This window comes from Melopsittacus undulatus, chromosome 8 (assembly GCF_012275295.1).
Source record: "Melopsittacus undulatus isolate bMelUnd1 chromosome 8, bMelUnd1.mat.Z, whole genome shotgun sequence".
Lineage (NCBI taxonomy): Eukaryota > Metazoa > Chordata > Aves > Psittaciformes > Psittaculidae > Melopsittacus > Melopsittacus undulatus.
The window spans coordinates 10,768,906-10,796,259 of NC_047534.1; the positions used below are offsets into that span (position 1 = coordinate 10,768,906).

At 48.7% G+C, this 27,354-nt stretch overlaps 1 protein-coding gene across 1 annotated transcript; it reads left to right on the plus strand.

The window, feature by feature from the left end:
* The first annotated feature begins 85 nt into the window (after positions 1–85).
* On the plus strand, positions 86–26,088 carry TRAP1 (TNF receptor associated protein 1). The gene is made up of 18 exons (XM_034065572.1): positions 86–180; positions 4,601–4,768; positions 6,160–6,242; positions 6,629–6,769; positions 13,841–13,912; positions 14,588–14,748; positions 15,962–16,071; positions 16,255–16,328; positions 19,092–19,247; positions 19,629–19,749; positions 19,882–19,951; positions 21,142–21,289; positions 21,814–21,999; positions 23,150–23,288; positions 23,789–23,874; positions 24,395–24,540; positions 24,912–24,984; positions 25,258–26,088. The coding sequence occupies exons 1-18, from the start codon at positions 99–101 to the stop codon at positions 25,357–25,359; spliced, it is 2,118 nt and encodes a 705-aa protein (XP_033921463.1). The 5' UTR covers positions 86–98; the 3' UTR covers positions 25,360–26,088.
* Positions 26,089–27,354: the final 1,266 nt, after the last annotated feature.

Here is a 27,354-nt window from a genome sequence, read left to right on the forward strand (position 1 = left end):
ACACGTGTGCGTGCGCATGACGTGAGGAGGCCCGCGCACTTCCGTTACGCCATCGACGGGCGCCGGCCGCAGAGCGGCGTGAGGCGGGCGCGAGCGGCATGGCGGCGGCGGCGCGGCGGGGGCTGTGCCGGGTGGCGCTGCTGAGGGTCGGGGCCGGGGCCGGGCCGCGGGCCGCCGCAGGTGAGCAGGGACCGCCCCGCCGCACGTCACCCGCCGCCACCGAGCCCCGGCGGGGGGGCAGGGGGTGTGCGGGAGGGCGGGCGGCGTGAGGGACCCTTCTCCTTCCCGGGGTTGCCCTCGCTGCCGTATGCGCTGGTCGCGTCTTGCGGGAGCGGGCCCGTGCCCGTGCCCGTGCCCGTGTTCGTGTGTGCACAAACAGCGCCGCCTCCGTCCCGAGGGACCCCGGCAGCGGCTCCACAGGCTTCCCGTGCTCTCGGCCATCGGCAGCCGTGAAAGCCCAGCCCTCGCTGGGGGAGGAGGCTTCGCGTGGGCTCGCGTAGGGCACACGGCGTGCCTGGGGTCACCTGCTGGCTCCCATAGGGCGTGCAGCCTGTCAGGTTCATGTAGGGTGAAGAACGTATCCAGGTTCCCGTGTTGCTTCATAGAGTGTGTGGAGCATGTCCAGGCCATACGGCACATCCAGGTTCATGTCCTGGCTCATACACGGTGTACATTGTGTCCAAGTTCATCTCCTAGGCACATAATATGCTATGTACAATTGCTGGCGTATGGGGCATATAGTGTGTTCAGGTCCTGCAGCACAACCAGGTTCATCTGTTGGCTCATATAGGGTCTGTAGCATCCAGGTCATGTAGCATTGGACATGCTTCATGGACATACTTCATCTCTTGGCTCATACAGCATGTATAGTGTGTCACGGTTCATCTCCTGGTTCATGTAGGGTGTGTAACGTGTGCAGCATGGAAGGCAGCAGAGAAGGCAGCAGGGTTGCTGTTCTCTGGCTGTTCCAGTTCCAGAGAACCATACACATGAGCCTGAAGGTTTGTGTTCCCCAGGGGTGTGCTCAGGATTCCACCCAAGACAACTGGCAGGATTGAGGGCTGAGAAGGTGGGAACTCTGAGGTCCTGATGATGGGGTGTCCTGTCCTATCTATGGCACAGTGCAGTCTGTAAAGTCTGGAAGTATACTTGTTAGTGGTCATCAGCTGGGTTGTGTCTTCTGCTCAGTATCTGCCAGGCTTATCTGTCGCCTAGCTCCTGATGGTTTGTGGGTTGTCAGTGTGATCTGTGGTTTCCCTATGGGTTACAAAGAGAAAAATGTGACAGAGGAAACCGTGTGACAAAGATGGTCACTCTCAGGGTCAGACTGTTAGATTTATTGTGCCACTGAGTGCTGCTTCAGTGTTTTCACAGTTCAGTTCTTCCACCACAGAAATCCCTAGTGGTTTATTAGTGCCTGTGTCCGAGAGAGAAGCCATGTTCCTCTGTTGGGATAGATAGACTCCAGCACAGCCAGAGGTTTACTCCTTAACATGCCATTTGAGTCCTTCATGGAAAGAATAGTGAGCAGAAGCTGTGTGGGGTGGAAATAAAGAGGGAGGCACAGGAGGAGGTGGTGTTCTTCCACCTGGATGCAGGCAGAGATCCCTGGCTGCAGGACAGCTGGTCCTTCCCTCTGGCCACACAAAGTTGGCATAATTTTCTCTTGGCTCTCCCTTGCTGAAGGCTGAGAGTGGTGCAGTTTTTGAGAGGTGTTTTGTTTCGAGTGCATCAGTCAGGGACTCTCTTCTCCCCAGATTCACGAAGAATCTGATGCCCAGCTCAGAAGCCTCTTCTGATGAGATCTGGCCTGGAAGCATCTTATTCCTTGTGCTCTTTGCAAGAGCATCCTCAGGCTTGTGACTGCACAGCAACCATGTTACGGTAATTTCTGCTTACCCAAATTCTCCTGTTTGTCTCGAGCTGGTTATTCTTTGGGCTCAATTCCCCACCCTAAATTTCTAACTGGCATTTGGCTTGGCTCACAGCGGTCCTTTTCCCAAAACCGCTGTGTTTCCTGAGGGGATCGGGAATCACTGAGGCATCTGGCATTGAAAGGAGCCCCCAAGCCCACAGGTCCTTCCCTTTTCTATGGCATGCTCCCCACATGCAATGGGGAACTGCCTTGTGGTCATACACACAGGATCACTTGGGATCCACTGAGAACTGGAAGCTGGAGAATAATGTGGGTATCTGCCATCTTCTGTGGTGCAGGTGGGGCAGTGATGCAAACAGGAAGGTATGTGATAAAGCTTAGCAGTTGATTAACTCGATACAAAAAGACCTGATTTGCCCCAGCACATCACAGCACTCACCCGGAGCCAGAGCCGTTCCTTCTTTGTCTCTTGGTTTTAGGAATTTGTTTCTTGGGCTCATTCTAGGTGTCACTTTTCCTGTTAACTCAGCAGATGCAAATTCTGTGTGCTGGTAATTGTGAGTTTATATCCAAAACTGCCTGGAGCCTTTCCCTGCTGGCCAGGCAAGGGCTCTGCAGGAGGCAAACAGTCTGAAGATGCTGTAGCTTGGGTTTAGTGAGCCTTGTCTCTATCTGGCACAGGATGGGCTGTTAGTTAAGGATGACAAGATTACACAAATTCACAAGTAACTTATGACTGATGGGTGGTGCTTTGTTACTGTGCTTTAGGGATCAGGGGACAAAAAACATGAATATATCAAAAATTATAAATAGCTGTGGTTTCAAGAGTTAGGCAGTGGTTATGGGCTACAGGGGTGACCTGTGTGTTGACTCCAGAGCCTCTCTGTCTGGAGATCTGATGGTAGTTAAGGTTAGCACAGAGCTGCTCCCGACCTGTTTTTCTTGGATCCTGGAGTCAGGGAGGGAGGGAAATTCCCTCTTCTGTTTCTGCTGGATGGAAAATGTGTGTATGTGTATGTGCATGTGCAGATTTTTCAGAGTAACCTACACTGAGCATAAAATGAGCATAAATATGTAAACCCTGTGTAAATACATAAATAAATGTGTGATCCGTGGGCTGACTCAGCCCTCTTTGGTGCTGGACGGGCTGGACAGCCACACGATGAGCTCTCTGTGGCTCTCCACTCCAGTCTCCCAGGATGTTTTCCTTGTTGCTCTCTCAGATGAGCCCAACAAAGACAGTCGAATGAAAGATAAGGAACTTGTCCTCTGATAATGCGGCAGAACTGTTTGTGACGTAGGGAGTGAACAGTTACGTGTGTAGGAGGTGTTCAGATGCATTAGGAACTATTTATGAGCTCTTTTCTTTAAGGGCAGAATGACTGGGGAGTAATTCAAGCTTCTGGATGGAAAAGTGGATCTTGAATCAAAGCTTTCTGTGAAGAGGAGGAAGAATGAGGACTGACAACCTCCTTGATCAGCTCTTTGGAATGAGGTGTAGGGGCCAAAAGTACTGTTAAAGCTCAGGGGTTTGTGGCCATCTAAGCTGGAGGAAGAGCCCAGCCTGATGATCTGGAGCAACAAGACCTGTTCTCTATGACTGTACTGGCTGTAGAACCTGCTGAGGTGGGCAGGAGGTTTGCAGAGCACTTGTGAAGGGAGCCTGAGACCTCCCAGGACGAGCCAGAGGATGAAGAGCAGTGTTGGTGAAAGGGCTGAGATGCAGAGTTCACTGCAGGGCTGTGACAAGGTGGAGGAAGGCTCAGGAGGGAGCTGAGCTCTCCTGGTATGCCAGCTGGACTGGAGGGCTGGGGACGGACACAAGCTGTTTCCAGGAAGGTCACAGTGCACGAGAGGACTCTGGCCATGCTAATGATGCTCAGTTCAGTCTTTGAGTGAGTTTGTACCCATTCATCTAAATAAAGGACATCTTGAAAACGTACCCCTTGCAGGCCTGCTGTGTAGGGTTTGCCTCCTTCCCTTGCTTTATGGAACAGCTTGCAAGCACAGAGTGAGGTGTAAAAAAAGTGTGGACTTCTCACTCCTTCCAGAAATTTGGTGCTTATCCAGGTTCTCCCTGATCAGACAAGACCATCCTGGTTGCTTTATGTTCACTGTAGGGTTGGGGAAGGCAAATCGCTTCTCACCTCAGTGCAGCTGCATGTTCAGATCCACACCCTCCAAGCTCTCTCTCTGGCACAGGCCATTCTCACTACAATGCAGAAATCAGACCAAGAACCTGGCTTTGGACAGAGCTCTGTAGTGCTGCAAACAGTCTTTCAGTGGCCAGGTTTGGCTTTGTTCAATCTTCCAGCAGAGGAGGCATCTCCTGGAGGTGCAGGCTGCCTTGCACTGAGGTTTTATGTTTCCACAGGCAGTAATGTGGGAGTTGTGTTCCCTGTTGTCTTCAGCTTGGCCAGGTAACAACAATGAAAGCTGTAGACTGCCTCTTCCTCACTGGCTAATTTGTTGTGAGAGCTACTAATGGTCATCTTCTGGCTAGAATTTTAATTCAGAAGAGACAATCTAAAGCAGCACTTTGCCTTTCTTATGCAGCAAGCACAATGCCAGGGAAATGGTGATTGTTCCATTGGGAGGGAGCTTCAATCTTGATCAGGCACTGCAGCTCCCCATGGGAATGCTTAAGTGGACCTTTAAAGAGTGTTCCTGTTTGATGCTGGTACTTGTGGTGTGTACTGACACATCTTCAATTGTGTCTTCTAGCAAAGGGAGCAGCATGTCTCCAAAGACAAATAATCCATCATGGGAACCTCTGGTACAACATTCCTGCCACCAGCATTTCTGCGGTCCGGACGTACAGCACGCAGACAGCAGAGGAGAAGGAAGAAGAGCCCCTGCACAACATCATCAGCAACACAGAGAACGTGAAAGGTGGGCAGAAACACAGCTGTATTGTGAGAGCACTCCTGGGATAAAGGCAGACCAGGGACAAGATCTGGCTGCCTCTGTGTCCTGATTGTGAGGGTTAGCTCTCTGTGGTAGTGTTTCTGCCTCAAGAGGAGGTGCAGGTATTGATCACTGCATCCTAGCTGCAGTCTGAATCTGTATTGCACCATCACCTCCCCGAAATTGGAATGTGAATCAGAATAGCCTTCGCTGAGAAATGAGGCCATCGAGACTGCTGGAAGAAGTTGCATCTCTGGGCTTAGCCAGGCAATTGATGGCCACACATAGGTGTAGAGGCTACACAGGCACTAGAATTTGCCTAAAAAGAGACTTTTTGTTCCAGAAGCAAACCGTGCCTGCCCACGTCATTGCTCTGGATCATAGAGGTGTAATGAGAATCCTAGTGTCAACCTTTTAGTTAGAATTAATTGCTTTGCACATCTCCAGGGAGAGGTGCTTTAAAGCAAAGCCATTTGAGTTACTCAAGCTCAGAAATAGCATCTTAACTCTGTGCTCCCATGTTTTTTTCTGGCAGGTACTTTTGAGACTGCCAGGCTGGGTGGCCCGCAGTGGGGTTGATGCACTGTTCCTGCTGCTGTTCACACTCCAGCTTCACCCCTGTCACAGGGGAATACAGATTCTTGCCAGCAAGGCATGGCAGTGGTGATGTGGGACCCATGGCTTTCCCCATGTTCCTTCAGGGTTCTCTAATGCCTCTGGCAGGAGAAAATGCCATTTTTAAAAGACCAGATGTGGTCTTTCAGCTGAGATGTTTTGTAGTGTTTTTCTTCCCAAAGAAAAATCTCTTTCTGAGCACAGCTACCCACCTGCAGACATGGCTGTACATATATACGCCCTTGTCTGATCCAGAGAGACATTTGAGAATCATAATTTTTCTGCTTAAGGCTCTGAGTATTGTTTGGGCATGAGAAATGCTACCTGGGTATAGAAGCTCTTGGAGCAGAGCATGTACAGATGGTTCCTTTGAAAACTGAGTCAAGGAAGAGTATGGAAGGCAGGCTAAAAACCATGGGAGGCATTTGAGAGGGTGACTGGGAGAGCCACACATTAGGAACGAATTGAATCAACTTTCACTTCTCATTCACTGGTTGCTCTGCAGCCCAGACAGGGTGACCAATGTGCCAGTACCACAGACTTTGGCTGCCTTGAGGTTTGTGTGCCAGTAGCTGAGGTTCAGAGGCAAATTGTCAGCTTGGTAAAGATTGTCATCTTTGTTGTCATCTTGGAGGCTGCAGCTACCTGTGTCCCATCCTGCTTCAGGCTTTCATTCCTGGGAAGCTGAAGTAAGTGGTAAGACTGCCCAAGAGGACCCTGGCAAAATGCCTTAAAGGTGTCTTTGTGATTTTTTTTTCTAGGTGCAGCCTCTAAACATGAATTTCAGGCTGAAACAAAGAAACTGCTGGACATTGTTGCCCGTTCCTTGTACTCAGAAAAGGAGGTGAGGCACCCACTAGTTGCAGGTAGATTTTCTGTTGGGAAAGCCCTGTCTCTGTCAAGGGGTACTTCCAAAACAGTGGAGCTGGGACAATACCTGCTCAGTTTCCCAGTGAGTCCTGGCTGTTGAATGACATTTTCTTAAGACACCTTGAAAATGTATTTTCAAAGCAATTTGTAGGTGTGGCTGATGATTCTGTGAGCCTCAGATCCTCTGCTCTTTGATATTGAGTTCAGACAAGCCATTCTCCTGGCAGATAATGGGAAATGCAGTTCTTTTGCTAGTGAGCTGGGAATTAGTTTGTGAGTAGGCAATGATTTCCCAGGTCTCTGGAGTCCCATGCAGTGGACAAGGCCAGGCTGCAGGGTCAGGATGTGTCTCATCCCCAGGTATTTATCCGGGAGCTAATCTCCAATGGCAGCGATGCACTGGAGAAACTGCGTCATCAGCTGATGGCAGAAGGGAAGGCCTTGCCAGAGATGGAGATCCATCTGCAGACAGACAATGGAAAAGGAACCATCACTATCCAGGTACCTCCCTTTAGTAGCGGGAGAGTGTTACTCCCTGGGGCTCTCATCACTAGCCTCTGTCCTGTGACAGATCAGTGGAAGCTGAGTGACAGCACAGTCCTGTGGGTTCCCAAACCTACCTGAAGAAGTGTTCTGTCCTCAGCTGGACTCTGGTTCATGAGGCTGTTACCTCAGAATTTGATGAGAAACCACTGATGTATCTGCTCCCCATTCATCCCCACAGGAAAATTTCCACTCCTTCCTTCCCTATGAGGAACTACCAGTACCTTTTTTCCCCAGTGCCTTATCTGTGCGCTTCCCAAGTTGTGTGTGCATTTCTCAGTGGTGGATATGTTGGGAGTCTGGTTTCATCCTGATCTTTGGGAAGGATTTCCTTCACCTCCTTAAGTCTGAGTTGTTACCTCAACCATTGCTGATATTTTATCTCCTGCTCCAGAACAGGCCAAGTCCAGCAGATTCTAAGGTTCTGCTCTAATGTACAGGTGGGGCTATATGCATTGTGGCAGTACCATGGCACTTATCTGTCCTCCTTTCTGCAGCTCTGGTTTTGATTATTCCCTCTGGTGACAAAATGCTTAGCAGGATGGGGACAAGCAATGTCAGCATGCTCACCTGTGGGCCTCAGTGTGGTGATTGCAAGTGGAGCTGGTCCTTCTCTGTATTTTGATTGCTCTTCTTCATGGCTGCTGTCCAAGGTAGAAGTCTGAAGTTCAGTTTTGGTGTTTTCTTGGCAAAGTTCTTAACACAAAGAAGGCAAACTGGTAACTTTCCTTGTGGACCAGTATCAACCATGAGAGAGGTGCTGTGGAAAGTGGAGAACGAGGCAGAGAGCAGTGTGTGAGTGAAGGCTGACCACAGCAGGTCCAGAGGAGCCGTGGCACAGTCAAAGCACACAGTGGTATTTTTCACGTGGGACAAAAGTGCTGGCTGTTAGAGGCTGTGTAGTTGTTTTACACTAATGTTTCTGTGCAGAACAAGCAGCTGTGGTTGCCATGGGGAAGTTGGTTTTCGTCAGTGGGCAACACAGCCATCAACCCAGAGATTCTCAAACTGTAATGCAGAGCCTTTGCTATTCCTATCACACCTGACTGTTGCATTTTCCTAGCTGCTGTGTAATACTGATTCTTTAACCAAGCTCTCGCTTAGCCCCAGGCAGGGTGGCAGTCCTTCCTTGCGCTTGTCCTTCCCTTTTAAGACCATACTGGCCTCTGATTCCATCCAGACATTCTTACAAGTCATGCCCTGTGACTGTGAAAGCTGACCCCTTCTTTGGCAATTTGGTTAGGGAAACCTGTTTGCTCACCTTGCTGATGGGGTGCATTTGATATCAGACCTAATTAGATGTGTTAGGGATTGCTCTTTTTATAACCCCCTACCTGGCTGCCTGTGCATCTTTAATGCGATTAAATGAGTCTTAACTAGGAAGCTTTTAACTGCAGCAATTCTGCCGTGAGAAAGGAGAGAGAACGGTGCTACTTCGATCTCTTTTAATAGGTTTGCTTCTCAGTGCCTAAAGCTCCTTACCTCCAGTGAAGGGTTTATTTATAACCTCTTTGGGAAATGTACTGCATATGATGATTACTTTGAACAGACCTCGTTCAGAACATTTCCCTACCTTACAGGAATGCTGTTTTGCTTTCTGTACCCAGTAGGAGCCACAAAAACGGGGGTAGTAGGTCCCTCACATGTGATCTGTAGGAATGGTCACCCCATTTGTTTTCTTTCTAAAAAGGCCCTGTGATCTCCTGTTCACCGCTAGGTCCTCCTCAGACCTTCATGATGCTCTTGGCCTGTGGATCTTCTGCATCTCTTCTCTCTCCTTCCAAGACCTGTAGCATTTGTTTTTGTCTCACCAGCTGAGAAAAGGCAGATCTGTTGTGTGTGATGGCCTCCATTACAGGCATGTTCATTGCAGGGATTATTTAGCTCTAGTAAAGGACTATGTTCATCTCTCTTATGTGACTGCACTTCTGCTTACTTCTCTGCCAGGGCTGAATTTCAGTCCCAAGCATAGCAAGACTCAGAATCTTAAAACAATGTCCTTGTTCAGGGATGTTCTTCCCAAGCATTGCCAAGTGTTCTATCTGCTAAGGGGGAATGTTCACTGTCTAGTTCACTGGATTACACCATGTCAGTTCCTTCACCAAAGTCCCGTTGTTTTAGCAAATTCCACTGTGTCCTCCACCCCTTTGGAAACTGCCTCATTCTGTTTCTAGGACAGCGCCATCTGATAGCAGCCACAGTCTGCGAGGTCAGATCTCTTCAGAAAATACATTTGAAAATGTTAGGGGTGTGTTTTCAGTGAGGACAGATCTGCAGAGCTCTGCAGTTCTGCAGGCTGAGGCTTTCCAGACATGGTTTTTGACCCTTTGAGGTGGGAACAGAGAACCCTTTAGAGACCCAAAACCTGTGACCACAGATCTCTCCTTCAACACCTGCACAAGGCTTCCCTGGCTGGCTGGTGGCAGGCATTTGGCTGTGGTGGTGTCGGTTGTTACTGCACAGCTCTGCCATACTGCTGTGTGGTTTTGAGCTCAGGCACTGGAGCCCTACTCGTTTTTAATGCTCCATTTAGGGCTAGGGCAGTGCTAGTACCTTGGAGGAAAATGTTGGAAATGTTCATAAAGCTCATAGCTGCTGCTGCTGCTGGGTGGAAGTGTGTGGCTGTTGTTTTGACATGGGTAAGCAGCATCATTGCTGCCAGAGCTTGGGCTGCTCAGTTCTCTTTGCTGGGCTTTCTTCTTGCTGTTTCAGTCATCCAAAATCGGTGCCTGTGAAGCCACTAAATAACAAGTTTGCTGTATTTGGGAGGAGTTAAAATGACTGCAAACACCACTCCTCCCTGCAACAGCTCCCTGCATCACTGAGCAGATCTCTCTCGGAGTTACACGGAGTCTGCAACAAAGCTGCAATGGGGCTGTCCTGAGGCTCTGATGAGGAAATGGAATTCAGTGCACCCACATGTCCCCCAAAGCTTGGTGCAGGCAGGGAGCTAGTCCCCCTCCATGCTGGGTCATGTCCAGCTACCAGGCTGCAGTAGGGAGAGGATTGCATCCTTCTTCTCTTTGTGCAGCACTGCAGTATCCGTCTGCTACTTGGGCTTGAGGAAGCTGGGGAGCAGGAGGTGGACAATAACGCAGGTGGAGATGGAGGGGTAAAGCTGCCTGTACTTCAACAAGCCTTAGGTGGAATTAAGCTTATGGAAATGTGCCATTGATTGCAGAGGAACATTAGAGCTTCCAGTTGTTGCATCATCTTTAACAAATAAGCCAGGAAATCAGAAATATAAATGTATCAAATAACCTGCAGCCTAGGAAAGGAAATGCAGAATCTTTTCTTCCTCTTCATGCCAAAATAGGAGCATGTCACCTTTTAAAATGGGAAATTCAAACCGGATAGAAGGAAGTACTTCTCTGAACAGTGGGTATTTGGACCTGGGTGGGGGGAGGCTGAGCCTGTAGTAGTGCTCAGCATTGTTGAAAATCACGTTAACACAAGGTATTGGAAGGAAAGGGAACCTCAGGCTCTCTGCTTTGGACAGCCTCCATCTGCTTTGGACAGCCTCCATCTTTGGCCACTCCATGACCAAGAGTATTTTGTGTCTGTATGCTTCAGTCTTACTGTGGCTTTTCTTCTGCTGGGTGTTGCTGCAGATGTCATATTGGTTCTAAACCAGAATGCTGCTTCAGTGTGGCTCCTGTCCTGGACTTGGGTAATGAGCAAAGATGTTACATTACTGAGGTTATTGTTTACCAGCTAAACTAAGAAATTTGTTGATTTAAACTAGATTTGTTTTGTAATTATGCACAGTTGGTTTCTGCTTTACCAAAAAGTATGGTAGGAAATCAGGAGCTGTGGACTGCCTGATTTGATGAGACAGATAGCTGGGCTGCAGGTGTTCATTTACCTCTTCGTCAAGGAAGAGGGAGGCCCTCAGGGCTGCAGAGCAAACACGCTGGATTTTATTTGTGGGAGCCCTGAGGTGCTGCATGCAGGACAGTTCTCTCCCCCCACCATTGTTACACCGAGCAGCCTCTGTTTGCAATGTCCAGCACCCACATCACAAACAAAGGTTAGAACAAAGTGCAGGGAAAGCACAAAGGTCCTGTGCAGTTCAACAGCAGGCTTTGCATCTGCGAGGGCTTTACACACACAAAGGTGCTAAAAGCAATGTTCAGCTGCCATCTCTTCAGGGTAAATATTACTTAGTTTAGAAGTGTAGTTCGAGTTTGGCTGTAGAGCTCTTCAGAAGATAGGGTGAAGGTCCATGGCCTGTGGTGTTTGCTTGCAGAGGGACAGAGCAGTAGAAGGGATGGTTCAGGGGGAGGCTGTTTACTCTGCACCCTAAGAAGTCCCAGAAGGGAAATTCAACCAGCTGAGTAGGTTGTTGTTCTGCTCAGTAACAGAAGGGCTTCTGTAATTAACCTTCAGCTAATGAAGTGTCAGTGCACTGAGCTCTGTTTCATGGTACACAGTGGGTGGTTTCTCCAAGCTGTGGAGAAGCATTTTTGCGCTTTGAACATACCCATCACACCTTGTAATTTGTGAAGCCCTGTGTACAGTTTGCTTCGTGCTTGTATGAGTGACTGTGCTGTGGCTGTTTGCAGCCTCATGAAACTTGTCACACACACTGAAGGCAGGGGGAGAATGCATTCGAGGGGGTTGTGTTATGCCACGGTGGTTCCTGGTGAAGATGCCCAGAGGCCGAGCAGCAGCGTGCGTAACAGGCAGCGGTGTGAGACGGGCAGTGGAAGTCCTGCCAGCTCCTTCCTTGGATTACATAGAGCTGCCAGCGCTCGTGTCGGCCCAGCCCGAGGCGGGCCGTTCGTGGCAGATTCATTTGCCTCCCATGGGCCTGCTCTGCAGCGGCCGAGATCTCTCGTCTCTCTGCCGCTTTATTCCCCGTTCCCCTGCGCAGCACCATCTGGTGAAGGGAGCGCAGAAGCGCAGCAGGAAAGTCGCAGCAAGCGCGCCCGCGGCCAGAGCGGTTTGAATCCTGATGGCTTTTCCCTCGCAATCCGCCCAGGTGTTTTCCTGCAGTAGGAAATGTCTGCCCGGCCAAGATCTCCGCTGGCCACCTCAAAGGACTTTCCGCCTTCCCCGGCAGCGGCTCGGGCTGTTTTGGGAGCAGAGTGCTTTGTGCCGTGCTCTCTTTCTTCGTTGCGATTCCCCCTCATCAAACTAGTCTGCAGGAACTGCCACTAAACATTTTGCAATAAGTTTGGCAGGGCGTCTGGAATTCAATAGCCAAATAAATTCATGGGATAGGGATATATATTTTTTTAGCATACTGGAATTTGGAATGACATGCTGTGCTATAAATAGGAGTGGATCAGAGGATTTAAGAGTTTTTTTCAGGGTCTGGCATGAGCAAAACCTGAACCAGATGCTGAAAACTTTTCTTTCTGGCTTCTTCTTCCATGGGGGAAGGGACCATGTCAGATTCCTGAGATTTTGCCATAGCCTGTTTGTTTTTCCTGTCTTTTCATCTCCTGCTGTTGAGATCTTACTGGGCATCATCCCTCTCTTCAGCCAAGTCAACTGACTGGCCTTACCATATTTAATCAAGGGAAAGATGTTGCTGCACTGTGACTTGGGGGGCTGCAGAAAAATGTCTTACCCACATGTCACCTCACAAGTTGAGCAGTTTGATCCTTCAGAGGAGTTAAACACTATTAGAAAACACATACTGACATTAACTTACTTTGCTAGTAATAAGCCTAGCAAATGCCCCACATGGTTGGTAGAGGCATGCTGTGCCAGAATGCCCTCTGGCATCTCACCTCTGAGCCATCTATCAACAGCCAGCTCTGCCCTTGCTCATTTTGCTGACTCCTGCACACTGAATCCCACTCTGCATTAACAACACTGGGAGCATGTTGGCCATTCCGGATGTGCAGGCTGCCGTCAGCTGCAGTAACTGTGCTCACCACTACTGGAGTAGAGCTGAACTTCTCATGTGAATAAGAATCACCTTTCACTTGCCTCATATTCACTCTGCTGCCGCCTCACAGAGTGACTCCAAGAACCTGTAAGAGTAGCTTTCCGAATGTTTCTGTCAGGTAGAGAAGCTGCTGGGATTTGGGGAGGGGAGTTTCAGAAGTGGCATCCTGGGGAGTGTTACCCTGCCCTTTGCTGCTGTGCAAGATGTGTGTTGAGAAAGTCTGAAAATACATTGGACTACAAAGTGGGAAAGATTTTTGTTGGGGCCCTGTGTGTTCATTTCTAGCTGGGGTTTGCTGTTAACTGTGTTGTCTTGGGATCATGCAAATATGTTGTGGGAAGAGATGAAGCTATAGCCCAGTCTGAGGCTTTCTGCAGCCTTTTGTGGATGTGCTGCTGCAGGGTCTGCTGCCTGAGGGACACATGCTAGCAGCGGAGAGATGTTTGCACACAGCAACGCAATCTGGATTAAAGTGGTGATGACAGCAAACTGTGTGCCTTTGAAACTTGCACAGAGCACTGCAAGGTGTGGTTGGTGTTAGCCTGTCCCCATGGGCACTGCAATACCCAGTGCTCAGGGACCTGGGCATTGACAGCTTCATACTCAAGTCTTGTGGAGCTTAATGTGAGGGGGGGACAGAGTTGATGGAGATCAGTGAATGTGATGCTTATAGACAAGGGTCTGCATTACCTCAGAGTTAAGGGACTTGCAGCTCTGCCACAGATTCCTGGTACGAGAGCATTGGGTCCCCGTCTGCTTCTTGCAGCCTCCCTTTTGGACCTGTTCAGGAATGGAAACTGTCTGTACATACACAACACCTGGCACAGTGAGGCAGTGACTGAGCTGAGATCTGTTTCCAGCACTGTCCTGTGCCTGTCTTGGCATGGGTTTGTCTTCTCTTGAGAAATGGCTTGAGACTGAGCTTTCTGAAAAGCTCCCTTGGAGCTGCATGCCTTTTCAGTCCACTGTCCTGACCATGAACAGGCAGAGTCACAGCTGGAAGCCTGCTCTTGCCTTTTCCGCTCAGCTGGCTGGGAGAGAGTAGGAGTCAGAAGTTGTTTGGATGCTGTTTGCTAAAGCAATGCTTCTCTACTGATATTCTTGCTACAACTGCCATTTGTTTTCAGGACACAGGGGTTGGGATGACCCAGGAGGAGCTGGTTTCTAACCTCGGTACCATTGCTCGATCAGGCTCAAAGGTAACTTGGGATGAGGCATCCCTTTCCCCCCGCCCCTTAGAAAAGTCTTTTCCAATTACAGCCACTTCTGTTCTCCCAGTAATTTCTCATTCCATTTTGTCCCTTGGTCCCTGACCCAGCTGTAAAATTACACCCCTCTTGGAAGGTGAAACCTACCTCTGGAGTCTTCTAGCTCTTAATGGTGTGTGCTGTGGTGCTCAAGCAGCACTAATGGGCCCTGTGTGTAATGCTGCTGCACCTGGCTGCCCTCGCTCCCAAAGACCTTCCTCCCTAGGCCATCATTATGAAGGGGCACATGTTCCCTCAGCATTCACCCACTGTCCAGGGGGCAGCAGCTGTGTCCCCATAGATGTACCTCATCTTGTTTTTCATCGCTGGAGTCACTATTTTAAGGTTTCATGCTTCTGACCAACTGAGCCGTCGCTTGTTTTCCTTTACTGCTAGTGGCAGTGCCCTAAGCAATGTTCCCCTTTTCCAGAGGTGCAGTCCTCTGTGGGAAAACCCTTTTCCTTGGGAACTGCCCTCAGAGCACTGAATGTGGAAGTGTGGGATGAGGCTGGGCTGCTGGGCTGGGTACCTGACATAGGGCTGCATCAGGGCAGGAGGAGCCCAGCCAGAGGGTGGATTGCAGCCTCCTGGTGGTACCTTTGATGATTTATGTCTTCTTTATTCTAGGCTTTTCTAGATGCTTTGCAGAGCCAAGCTGAAGCCAGCAGTAAAATCATTGGCCAGTTTGGAGTGGGTTTCTACTCAGCCTTCATGGTGGCTGATAAAGTGGAGGTGTTCTCACAGTCTGCAGAGCCAGGGAGCCCAGGCTACCACTGGTCATCAGATGGGTAAGGCTGCAGAATGGGATGGAAGCATGGCAGGGCTGAGTCCAGGCCAGGCACAGACTGAAAGCTGTGCTAATCAAGATGGGGCTTGTGTTGTCTTTCATGACCACACTCACTGGTTTAGATCCTGCACAGATGATACATCACAACATAGTGTGGCCAGATGTGCCAGGGTGAAAACCACAAGGACAAACTTGCTTTGTCGAAGCAGGCATGTTGTAGACAAAAGAGAGTACCTGCCTCTCCTGTTCCTTCCCTCCTGGCAGGCAATCATCTCAGCAGTGCCCCAGACTGGAGAGACAAATTTAACCTCTTTGGCCTAGTCATCCCCTGGGTTTTTGCTTGAGGGCACCCATGGTAGGCAGGGTTTGTGCTATGCTGTGGCTCTGTAGGCACAGGTCTTCTGTGGATCAGACTGTGTGCTCATCCTTTGCTTTTTGTTTGAAGTTGCAAGCATCAGTGATGGCAAAGCTGTGTACTGCTGGACAATGTTGAAATTAGAGCTTCTGTGGTTTACAAGCTTTGCATTCCCTTAAAATATCCTAGGAATGAAGAATTTACTGTTATTTAAATTCTTTAAAAAGCATCTTGTAACTGAGACATCAGACTGTCTCGGCTGCAGTCAGACTGCCGTACACTGCAATCTGGACTGCTGTACACTTTGAAGGCTTGCTTGTCTGTCATTGCTGCTGCTGGCTCTGCTCTGGGTCAGTGTGCTCACCAGTGTTTGATCCCCATATGGCATTCACTTAGCAGTAGGATATGAGGGGTCATTCAGAAGGGGCTGTCTTCAGCAGAGTACAGCTGCTTTTCATTGTAACCAGTCACTGCATCCTCCAGTGGAGAAATGAATAATGGCCCACAGACAGGTCAGAGCTGACAGGTGAGAAGGCAGGAGCCTAGGTGTTGCAGTTACTGTAGGAAATGTAGGAGAGGAGCTGAAGGCTAGGCTTAAACAACCTGAACTTCGTTTCATTTTCAGTAGAGGCTGCTGGTGTCTTTACAGAGAAACACCCAGTGTGCTGGGTATGGAGTCTTTGTAGGAAAGACAGCCACATGTTCCTGGGGGCCTCTCAGGGGCACAGAGAACATTCAGCCATTCCCAACTTCGTCTTTTCTGCTTGGCACTGAAGTATTGTGTGTGCTCTTAATTTTTATGTCCTATAATAGGTGTATCTGAGGCACAAAATGACACAGAGTCTGTTTCTAATCCTAGTTCAGGAATGTTTGAGATTGCAGAAGCATCTGGTGTCAGAACTGGGACTAAGATTATTATTCATCTCAAAGAAGACTGCAAGGAGTTTGCAAATGAAGACCGAGTCAAGGGTGAGTGGAGAAGGCTAATGCTGTTATCCTGTTCCTGCTGAGGGGCTGTGTGAAGTCTGTTGGTGCTCCATGAGTGGAGCATTTCTCCTCTCCTGCAACACCTTTCATCTGCTCTTACTGAGGAAATTCTTAACTGTGTGGTTGTTATATATGCAGCTCTTCTGTGTCTTCTTTCTATTCCAGAGGTGGTGACAAAATACAGCAACTTCATCAGCTTCCCACTGTACCTCAATGGGAGAAGAATTAACACACTGCAGGTGAGCAGGAGGGCTCTTGAGGTCACTTGTAGAGGTGAACCACTGCAATCCCCCACAGGAGACAGAAATCAGCATAGAGCTGCTGCTGTCCCTGAAGATCAGGAGGATTGTCCAGGATATCACAGACCCTGCAGTGATGAGTAAGTTAGAACAAAAGGAGACAATCTTACAGTCATAGAATGGTTAAAGATGTTAAAGCTCATCCAGTTCCAACCCCCTGCCACAGGCAGGGTCACCTTCCACTAGACCAAGTTGCTCTAAGCCCCATCCGACCTGGTCTTGAACACTGCCAAGGATGAGGCAGCCACAACTTCTCTGGGCACCCGGTGCCAGTGCCTCAGCACCCTCAGTTTAAAGCCGTTCCCCCTTATCCTATCTCTACTTGCTCTTATGAAAAATCCAGCAGAAGTCATGCCTGGAAATGCTTATTTGCATTTGTTGGAGAGAATTCCTGTAGATTAGCAAAGCAGGTTTTATTTATAGTTATCTTCTGGATCTTCCTCAATCAGAATTATTATTTCAGTGCTTTATAATACTTATTCTAACTGTTCCAGCTAGGTGACATGTTAGTGGTGTGGGGATTGCTCATATCACTGGTGTGCTGACACCTTTTGCCTTAGTTCTTTCTCCTTCACCATGGGACAGCCAGTGCCAGTGAATGGTTGGCTTTCTTAGTGGCTCAGGTCATAGCCTGATCTTCTTCACAGCTCCTTGCCGAGCACTGCTTGGTGCGTTTTCTGCCCACTTGCAATTATATTGCAGCCAGCTCTATTTTAGTCAGTAGGTTCTTGGCCCAGTTGCAGGAGTCGGGTGAAATTAATTATCTTTAAAACAAAAAGCTATGAATCATTTTCATCCAGCTTCTCTCCTTTTCTGGTTGTTTAAAGCTTCCTTACTTAAGAGAGCAGGCAGAGAGCATGTGTGTGGGTTTTTTGGTTGCTGGAATGCGGCACTGAATGCACAAACTTTCAAGCCTGCACTTGAATTCATTACCGTTTATCTAAGGTTCTGTAATTGCTGTTATCAGTCACTGATATTTATTTGGATCCCTGTGTAATAGTGTTTCAGTTCCAGAGACTTTCTACCTGTTTCCCTCAAATTACAAAACTAGAAATAGACTTAGACAGCTGTTTGCACTTTCTACCTTGCAATCAATAGAACAGGCTCCCTAGAGAAGAGCAGTACTAGAGCAAGGGGTGCTTAATAGAGTCATGTACTTTTATCTTCTTATCAGAAAGTCTCTTTTCCCTTGGGCTACAGCAACAGCTTTATTCTCATTATGCTCCTGTTTCAGGCCTTTGCTTTATCCAAGATCTTGTTCTTGGTTTTTTTTTCCAGACATCACCATCAGTTTGCTGTAAACAGAGCCCTAGTTAGTTCCTTGCTGTGGATTTTCCTAGATAAGCTCTTGAATGCTTGCCATGTAGTGGACTATGTGGAGTTAGAGTCTTTTTCTGGTGTAACTGTGATAACTGTAGCTACAAGTAAGCCTCTGGGGAAGCAGCACTTTACCTAACAACAGCTGCTGCAAAGCACCTTAGTACCCAGTTGAGTCCATAATCCTAACTGTGATCCTGCAAACCCTCCAGGACACTTGTGTGAGCTGGAAATGTTACGAAGCCACTCGTGGAACAAGGTTTTGAGGTAGAAGAAACTTTAAGGAGCATGGTAGGGCTACCAGGGCCCTGAATCCCTTGGATTCTGATAAGTGGAGGGTGGGCTGGTTGTTTGCATTATCCTCAGTAATCGTTCTGTCATTAGGCCTTGAGTGGCAGTGAGTGACAGTGGCTGTAGTGGGCTTCACCTGGCTGGGGACATAAGATTTTTAGTTGATATCCAGTGCCTGTTAAATGTGCAGAACCTCTCGTGTCTTTGCTAGATGCTGGTCTTCTGCTGAGGTACTGAAAACTTTCATGTGATGTGAGCATAGCCTGAATGCTTTAGAAAGCCTTGGAGGGTTTAGAGCAGCAGCGAGTGGAAAGCATGGCCACTGGAAAGCACCTGATCTGGAGCTTATGACTCCAGTTCATGTGTTGGCATGTGAAATGGTACTGCTGGAGCACTCTGGCCCTGCAGCAGGGATGGCCGAGTGGTTTACAAAGCATCTCCTGAACTGCTCCAAAACAAATCCATGGAAAACGGACAATCTGGGAGTTGCTTCACAAGCACTTGGATGACCTCGTGGTGGGATGATAGAACCATAGAATCAACTAGGTTAGAAAGAGCCTTTAAGATCATCAAGTCCAACCATTGCCCCAGGACTGCCAAGTCCACCACTAAACCATGTCAATAGTGATAGTGACCTCCATAAGGGAGGCTGGCTGGTTGAAACAGACCCACTTAAACTTTCACTTTTCTTTTGTTTGCTGGTCAGGCCTTGAGATGCTTAATCAGTGCTGCCAGTCAGCTGAACTGTGGTAGCTGTCCAGGATGCTCTTAGCCAGTAGCAAGTGTGAGGCAATAGGAGTTAGTCAAATCCCTTTTGTTTTGGCTTAAACAAAGCTGCCTGATGTATGTTGCAGGGCCACCTCTATGGGAAGTGACCTGGTATCAGCTGAGGAGCAGTAATTTGTTAGTCTGTGACAATGTGCCTGAATCACAGTACATCTCACTGCCCTCGGCCTGTGCAGAGGAGTCTGTTTGAAAGATCATACTTTCTTGCTCCAGTATCCTGGAGGGAGAATATAACTCTGAAAGAGCCTTGCACTGTGAGGCCGCAGGTCTTGAGAGCTGATGGGAACTCATGTCCCTGCTCCTCCACAGGCACTCTGGATGCTGGACCCCAAGGACATCGGCGAGTGGCAGCATGAGGAGTTCTACCGCTTCATAGCACAGGCTTACGATAAGCCCCGCTACATCCTGCACTACAAGACTGATGCTCCCCTCAACATCCGCAGCATCTTCTACGTGCCTGAGCAAGTATGTGCCCTTCTGTCCAGGGAACAGGGGGACATCTGCCCAGTTCCTCTGAAGAGGAGAGAATAGGAGAGCTCCTCATGGAAAGGAGGTAGATAAAGCTGCAGAATGACAAGGAGAAATGTCCAGTGTGGTATCTACGCAGTGGACTGAGTGCCACAGGATGGTTGTGGGGATACTGAATCATGACAGGAGCAGGGAGATGGCTCAGGTAGCTTCCTAGGGAAGACAGACAAGATTTTGGCTCTCACTTGATTTTCACTGGTAGGGAAGACCACAGTATAACCTGGTCGGCTGGTGCAGCCGCAGAGATACTGCAGGGTAGTGTGCAGCTGGGCACCCTGCACAGTGTTGGTGTTATGCTTTTGTCTCTTGTTGCTGCAGAAACCATCCATGTTTGACATCAGCAGGGAACTGGGCTCCAGCGTTGCCCTCTACAGCCGCAAAATTCTCATCCAAACCAAAGCTGCAGACATCCTGCCTAAATGGCTGCGTTTTCTTAGAGGTGTGTGCTGGGACCAGGCATAATGGGCTGTGGACCATAGCTTCCACAGGGGGTGAGGCAAGGGGCTGCCTTGCCTTCCTCCACCTGGCATTCCTGCTTATCTCACTGCTCACGGGTTGCTGTCTGTTCCAGGTGTCGTGGACAGTGAGGATATACCCCTGAATCTCAGCAGGGAGCTGCTGCAGGAGAGTGCACTGATCAGGTAAGTAAGAGGTAGATCGTGTGGATTGCTGAGGCTCATCCAGCTTCTTGCTGGTTGAGGAGGGAACATTATGGGACAGGTAGAGGCACTTGGAAAGACCAAGCATGTAAACTGCGGCATTTCCATTCTTGAGAATTTCTGTAGTCTATGAAGTGAGTTGTTTCTCAGCCATGTTGATCACATCTCGAGGTTTGGAAGCAGTGTCCTATGTCATACAATCTGCTGCCACCTGCTTGGGCTGTGTGCCCTTAATGTCCTAGGCTGCCTTTCAGTATCTCTGATCTATGGCAGTAACAGTGGATTTGCTATTTAAAGTGTCTGGTCTGCACCACCAAATGGTTTGGAAAACAAAACCAAAGCTGTCAGTACTAGGAAGCTAGGCTGTACTTCAGTGTCACCATTATTTATGTGTAGATCATCAAACAGCACCTTGTGCCTGTCATTTCCAGACTTCTTTCAAAGCTCTGCTGCACTCACACACACATTTATTTAAAACTGAGTGCCAGCCAGCAGGGTTTTCATTTGGTGCCAAGGCCCAGCAAAGCTGACTGTCCACAAACCAGTGTCTTTTAAAAACCCTTTAGATCTGAAGTAAGCTTTTCCTTACTTTTTGTCCTTTAGGTCCCCTCTCAAACATCTGCCATTGTTGGAACTTGAAGGAAATATACACGTAGGCTTTTGCTCCTTAACAGTGGTGGTGTTACCTTAAGTTTGATGGCCAACTTTGTATTCTATGGCTAGGGAAATGCCTCTGTTTTCACTATAGGCAGCAAATAAACCCAGTCACTTCACAGTAGATTTTCAAGCCTTCAGAAAGTATTCCTCCAAGCATAATCCTTTTATAGCTGCTTCCTTCCCATGTGTAAGGGTAGCTGTGGGAGTGAGGCAGATGCCCTTGCATGGTTGGTTATGTACAGCAGCATCACTAAGTCACGAGTTAGTGAAGATTTGAGCTTCAGCAGTACTTTTGTAGCATAGCTCTAGCTATCTCTCCAGCCCAGGAGCTGCTCTTGACTGAGATACAAAGAACAGATGTAGAGCCATGAGGGAGAGGAGACAGTGGACCTACAGGTTCTTCTTTATCATCAAGTTTGCAAATGCATCCCTCAAACACTGCAGAGGGAGAGAGATGTTCACCTAAAACATTTTGGTCTAGCAGCTATCTTTAGAAAGAATTATTTCTGCTGCAGGAAGCTCAGAGATGTTTTGCAGAAGAGGTTGATCAAGTTCTTCATTGACCAGAGCAAGAAGGATGCAGAAAAATATGCCAAATTCTTTGAGGACTACGGAGTATTCATGAGAGAGGGGATTGTCACAATAGCAGAACAGGATGTCAAGGTACCAGGAGTCCTGAAGCACTGCACCTGATGGGAAAGATTACTGGCTCCTACCATGACCTGCGATGAGGGGACTGCTACTTCTCTGTGAATCTTACATACCCGTAGCTTGTGTTCCTGGGTGTAACAAGACTTACGGATTCTCTAGTGCCCAAACTCTCACTCTTTCTGACAAGGTGCTGCTTCTCACTTAATTTGAGACACTGTGGAGCCTCTGTACCCACACTGTGTTGTCAGCTCTCCCTAAGGCAATATGAACTACAGCAGGCAATGAAGGAGGGCTTTCCACTACTACTGTCCTCTGCCTGGATTCCCATTTCCAGGAGAGTTTGACCTACATCCTGTCTAGGTTGCTTTTCTCCCTCCTTAATATTAGGAGCAGGAAAGGAGGGACTTGAGATCCCCTGAGCCTTTTTACAGGGCTGCAAACAGGCCTGCATGCTACAAAGGGAATTCTTGGGGCTGGGAGTGGTCAGGTAGAGCTATAGTTGCCTGCCCCCACTCACAGGAGCACATTTCTTCCAGGAGGACATAGCAAAATTGCTACGTTATGAATCGTCGTCCCTGCCCGCAGGCCAGCTCACCAGCCTGACTGACTATGCCTCCCGCATGAAGGCAGGGAGCAGGAACATCTACTACTTGTGTGCACCCAACCGGCACCTGGCTGAGCACTCCCCGTACTTTGAGGCCATGAAGAAAAAGGACATGGAGGTGGGTGAACAGTGTGCCAGGGGAACACCCTGAGTCAGTGCGTCTGTGGTCATGGCTCACCTGGCCTTTAGGGCTGAGTAGGGCACTGAGGCCTCTGAGAGACCCCGCTACTGCGGTGTCTTTTCCCATGCTTCCTGTCCCCACTCAGACTGGATCCTGCAGCGTGAGGCTAGGAAAGAGCTGTCATGCACTGAGCAGGCTGTTAGTGCATCTGTCTAAGCCTTCACTGAACTGCAGAGCTGGAGCCCCGGCGCTGCTGTGCAGGGCTGGTAGTGGTATTAGAAGTGTCCTCTGCAGGCAGGTGGCCCTTTCAGGATCAGAGGCAGTGGTGGTTCTCTCTTACCATGGGGCAGCAAGACTCATTTAACTGCAGACCTGCCACCATGGTAACAAAGCCCTCCAAGGGTTTGCTTTCATTTGGAGCCGTGAGTGATAGTCACCATGGGGTTGAACCTGTGTCGTGGTTTAAACCAAGTCCGCACAGCTCGTTCACTCACTCCCCCCCTTGTGCCCCCAACTCACAGAGAGTTAGGAGGGAGAATCTAAAAAATGTAGCCCCCACAGGTTGAGATAAGAACAGTTTAATGGCTAAGGTATAACACAAATCACTACTGCTACTACTACTACAAATAATAATGATAAAGCAAATAACAAGTGAAGAGGATACAACACCTCACCAGCCACCGACCCATAACTCACCCCACCCTGCCCGACTGAGCACCAACCGATACCCTCTCCATCCCCCCAGAGCTCCAGCCCTTCCGGTTCTCTCCCGGTTACATCCTGGGTATGATGTGCTATGGTATGGAATACCTCTTTGGCTAGCCTGGGTCAGGTGTCCTGTCTCTCCTTCCTCCCAGCCTCCCTCCTTCACTGGCAGAGCATGAGGCTCAGAAAAGGCCTTGGACAAACGAAGCATTTGAGCAGTAACTCAAAACATACTTGCTATCAGCAACCATTCCCAGCCCGAAAGTCAAAACACAGCACTGCACCAGCTACCAAGAAGGAGAAAAAATGACCGCTACTGCTGAACCCAGGACAACCTGCTAGTTTCCTTGTGATGTTGTCACTGTTTGATGTGAAGTTGCCTTAGGAAGGAGGAAGGTGTTATTGTCCCAAGCAATGTGTTATTGTCCCTTTTTTGGCACAGGTCCTGTTCTGCTATGAGCAATTTGATGAGCTGACACTCTTGCACCTTCGGGAGTTTGACAAGAAGAAGCTGATTTCAGTGGAGACAGATATTGTGGTTGATCACTATAAGGAAGAGAAGTTTGAGGAGAGCAGCCCAGGTATCGTGATGCTCTCCTGCTGCAAACAGTCCTGTTGCCCTGTGACAGCCAGTGAGGGTACACCTCCTCCAGTCCTCATGCAGCTCTTGAGCATGCAAGCAAGACCACTCCTTTCATCCCGCCATTCTCATGCTCTGAGGCAACTTGAAGTTCTTATAAATCCATTTCATCCCATATGAACAAATTTAAGCAATTTGGTAATTTAAACAGATGGAGTGTTATAGGTGGAGTTTCCATGGTTCAAGTTTAACAACATGCACACATCTGGTGCCCTGGCAGAGACAGGCAGGCACTGGGAGGGCATGAGCCTGCCCTCTCTGGGTATGGAATGGTCTTAGATGAGGGTATATACATAGGTGTGTGCCGAGTGGTGCTGCCTTTCCATTTCCACAAGAGAAAAGTAAATAGAAGTATGAAATGGACTGATTTTGGGGATAACGCTCACTGTCCCTTGGCACACTATAGGCACATGCTCAGATGTGCCCTCTTTCCCCTGCCAGCTGCAGAACGTTTGACAGAGAAAGAAGCTGAGGATCTCATGGCCTGGATGAGAAACGCCTTAGGGTCTCGAGTCACTGGCGTTAAGGTAGGTATTCTGTGTGGCTGAGTACAGGAGATCCATGGAGGCAATCGTCTAGGGGGAAAAGATGGGGGTTGATTGGGGATCTGCTGCAATAGATTTTTCCTGAGAGAATTTATGTGTTTCATCTCTGTATATCGTATACAGTGATATATGTAAATGATACAGGTGCTGGCATTTGTCATTTGAATGGTCAGTGTGGCAGTGGAAGGACCCCATCTTGCTGTAATGAGCAAAGCCCATTCTACTGCTTAAGGCTCAGGTTACCAGAACAGGTTTGTGACTTTCTTGCCTGAGGACTGGAAGGTCTTATTGGTAAGGAGTGCTTTGGGTCCAGCTATGAGCTACTGCTTGTGGCCCAGTGGGGCCATTTGTGCCTCCACTTTCCTGCTGGTTTAAGCAGCTCCTGTAGGGTGGAGATGAATCATGTGGAGGCTCGGTGTGGATCTGTGCTGGGGAGACTGAGTCCCTGAACCTCCCCCACATGCACTTTCCATCTTGGCAATGGTGGCTGGTTTTGCCACAGGTAACTACACGGCTGGATACCCACCCTGCCATGATCACTGTGCTCGAGATGGGGGCTGCCCGCCACTTTCTGCGTATGCAGCAGCTGGCCAAGACCCAAGAGGAGCGTGCCCAGCTCCTGCAGCCCACCCTGGAGATCAACACCAGGTAAGGGGAACAGTACTGGTGCTGCTTGGGGTGGAGAGAGAGAGAGGAGGCAATGTAATGCTCCCATTTAGCAGAGCTCTCCTTAAGTGCAGTATGTGCTACAGGGCTCTAATACGTGAGCCTACATGGCACAGTCAACATGAGCCACCCACACAGACTTATGTCCAGCCCTCTGGGGTCCATGAGGATTTTAGGACAAGGTAGGAAGAGAAGAAAGAAGCCTTAAGAGCAGGAGCAAGGAATCGTTGGAGCTATTTTGGCCTTTAGGTAGAACCTTTTTTGTCCCACCTTGTCTTAGCTGCTCATTCTGGAAATAGATTTCTCATTGTGTCCAAAAATACCAAGTTTCAGTGTTGCTCTCTCTCTTCCAGGCATGCTCTGATTAAGAAGCTTAATGAGCTGAAGGACAGTCAGCCTGATCTGGCCCAGCTGTTGCTTGATCAGGTGAGAGCCAGGCATTCCCCAGAAGCAGCACCATTCTCCCCAGAGCCAGCTTGCAGGCCATGTGTGGTGAAGCCCTTGTAGTGGGCCAGAATCACATCTTCTCATGGTACCCCATTCTGGGTATTCTTGTTATTTGTGATCCGTGTGTTTTCCTGCCCGATGGCCTAGAAGATGTACCTGTTGGGCATGCCAATCCTGGAGAGTGACACTCCCTCCCCAGCTCTCATGCAGCTTGCTCTTGCTCCTTATTTAATGCTTTCTTCTCTTTTTCAGATTTATGAGAATGCCATGATAGCAGCAGGGCTAAATGAGGATCCCAGACCAATGGTGAACAAGCTGAATGAACTCCTCACCAGAATCCTGGACAAGAACTGAGCCACAGAAGACTGAAGGATGAACTCTGTGCTGATCTCTCTTCCCTCAAGTGCAGTCACTCTGTCAACTATTGCAGCATCTGCTTGCAGGCCCTGTGCAGTGATGGGTTCACGGAGCAGAGGGCTGGGGAGAATGGAGGGGACCTCCAACCCTCCCTGCACAGGGAGGAGCCAGTTGTAATTATTAGAGCGTATGTCATCAACCTGTGCAAAGAGCGATGGTCTTAGGAACAAAATCCAGAGGCTACTGCTAAAACAATATACCCACATTTCTGACACAAGCCTGAAGAGCCTCAATTCATATTATAGTTTCTAGAAATGGCCTTTAACCAAAACAGATATTGGCAGCAAGAGTCCCAGTTAAGTCTGTGAATGCAACCCCCCCAGTTCACTGCAACCCTGTGCACCACTGTGCTCCGAACGAGCACCAACAGAGTTTATTAAGAAACCTCCACCTCTGACCAGGCAGGAGGACTTTGCAGCCATGGAGATGGATTGCTGCCATTAGGCACAGAGACTGTTGGTGAAGCATGTCAGTATAAAGATCACTGAGCTGTTGGATGGTTGAGTTCATCCTGGTCTTGCTGTGGAGAAGGGGAAGTAATTGGGTAACAGCTTTCCAATGTGTGGCTTTCTGGAGTCTCCAGGGGTTTTGCCTGTTCTGTGGATAAACTGCATGTCCAGCTGATCTGTATTTATGACAAATAAACTCCTTTTCCAGATGCCTCTACTCCTCTCTTCCCCTTATTTTGTTGGTCTTTGTGTCTTCCAGCTGGTGATTCATTGGTTCTTCTCTTTTCAGATGCTGCTTGATTCTTGAGGGCATCAGGCGCTGGTCAGTGGTGGGAGAGAGGGCTGTGAAAACAACAGTAGCTAGTGGCAGAGAGTGAGGTGGGAAAACAGGAATGTGTAGCTATTGAACCCTGTTAGCCTTGTCTTTAAAGATGGAGTTTAACCCTAACCCTAATCCTTTCTAAGGAGCAGTGGCTCTTCAACAGAAGAAATTTGTAACAGAAAAATGCCACACTGGGTTTCCCTCTATGTGTCTGGTTTACACCATGCAGACTGGTTTACAAGAATTCCTTCTGCTCAGTGGGGGCTCTGAGGTAGCCCTGATATTTGTTTAGCTTATCTTTAAATGCCGGATTAAGATTCCTGAGCTGGATTTGGTTAATTGGATGCTCTGCTGGACAGGACAACCTGCAGCCCTTTACACTAAAGGAAGCCTGGCTGTGCAGAGGAATGAAAGGGCCTGCTGCACAGGGTACCATTTTAACCTAAAATTTCATTTTCATTCAGATGCAGAAGAGGAACTAATGTGATGATTTGGAGGGAGTTGAGAAGAAGGAGACACATTTTATGTCCTACACCCCTTCTGATGCATTGTGGCAGAAACAGTGTGGCCAGCAGGACCAGGGAAGTGACTGTCCCCCTGTACTTGGCACTGGTGAGGCTGCACCTCGAATACTGTGTTCAGTTCTGGGTCCCTAATTGCAAGGAAGACATGGAGGTGCTGGAGTGGGTCCAAAGGGAATGAAGCTGGTGAAGGGTCTGGAACAGAAGTCTGATGAGGACTGGCAGAGGGAACTTGGGGTGTTGAGCCTGAAGAAAAGGAGGCTCAGGGAAGACCTTATCACTCTCTTACAGCTACCTGACAGGAGGTTGTGGTGAAGTGGGGATCAGTCTCTTTCCCTTAGATAAGAGGAAACAGCTTCAAGCTGTACCAGGGGAGGTTTATACTGGATATTAGGAAAAAATTCTTACCTGAAAGGATGATTAGGCAATGGAACAGGCTGCCCAGGGCAGCAGTGGAATCCCCATCCCTGGAGGTATTTAAAAGACGTGTAGGTCTTGTGCTTAGGCACATGGTTTAGCAGTGGGCTTGGCAGTGCTGGGTTAATGGTTGGACTTGATCTTTAAGATCTTTTCCAACTTAAATGATTCTGTGATTCTAACAGAGCCCGAAGAAATCAAAACCTGTGGTGATTTTCTGATG

Excerpts from the sequence above, each read along its gene's own strand:
- TRAP1 (XM_034065572.1), top strand. The coding sequence starts at position 99 with ATGGCGGCGGCGGCGCGGCGGGGGCTGTGCCGGGTGGCGCTGCTGAGG. Across the intron at positions 181-4,600 it reads CGGGCCGCGGGCCGCCGCAG|CAAAGGGAGCAGCATGTCTC; the intron begins GTGAGCAGGGAC and ends TGTGTCTTCTAG. Across the intron at positions 23,875-24,394 it reads CTCGAGTCACTGGCGTTAAG|GTAACTACACGGCTGGATAC; the intron begins GTAGGTATTCTG and ends GTTTTGCCACAG.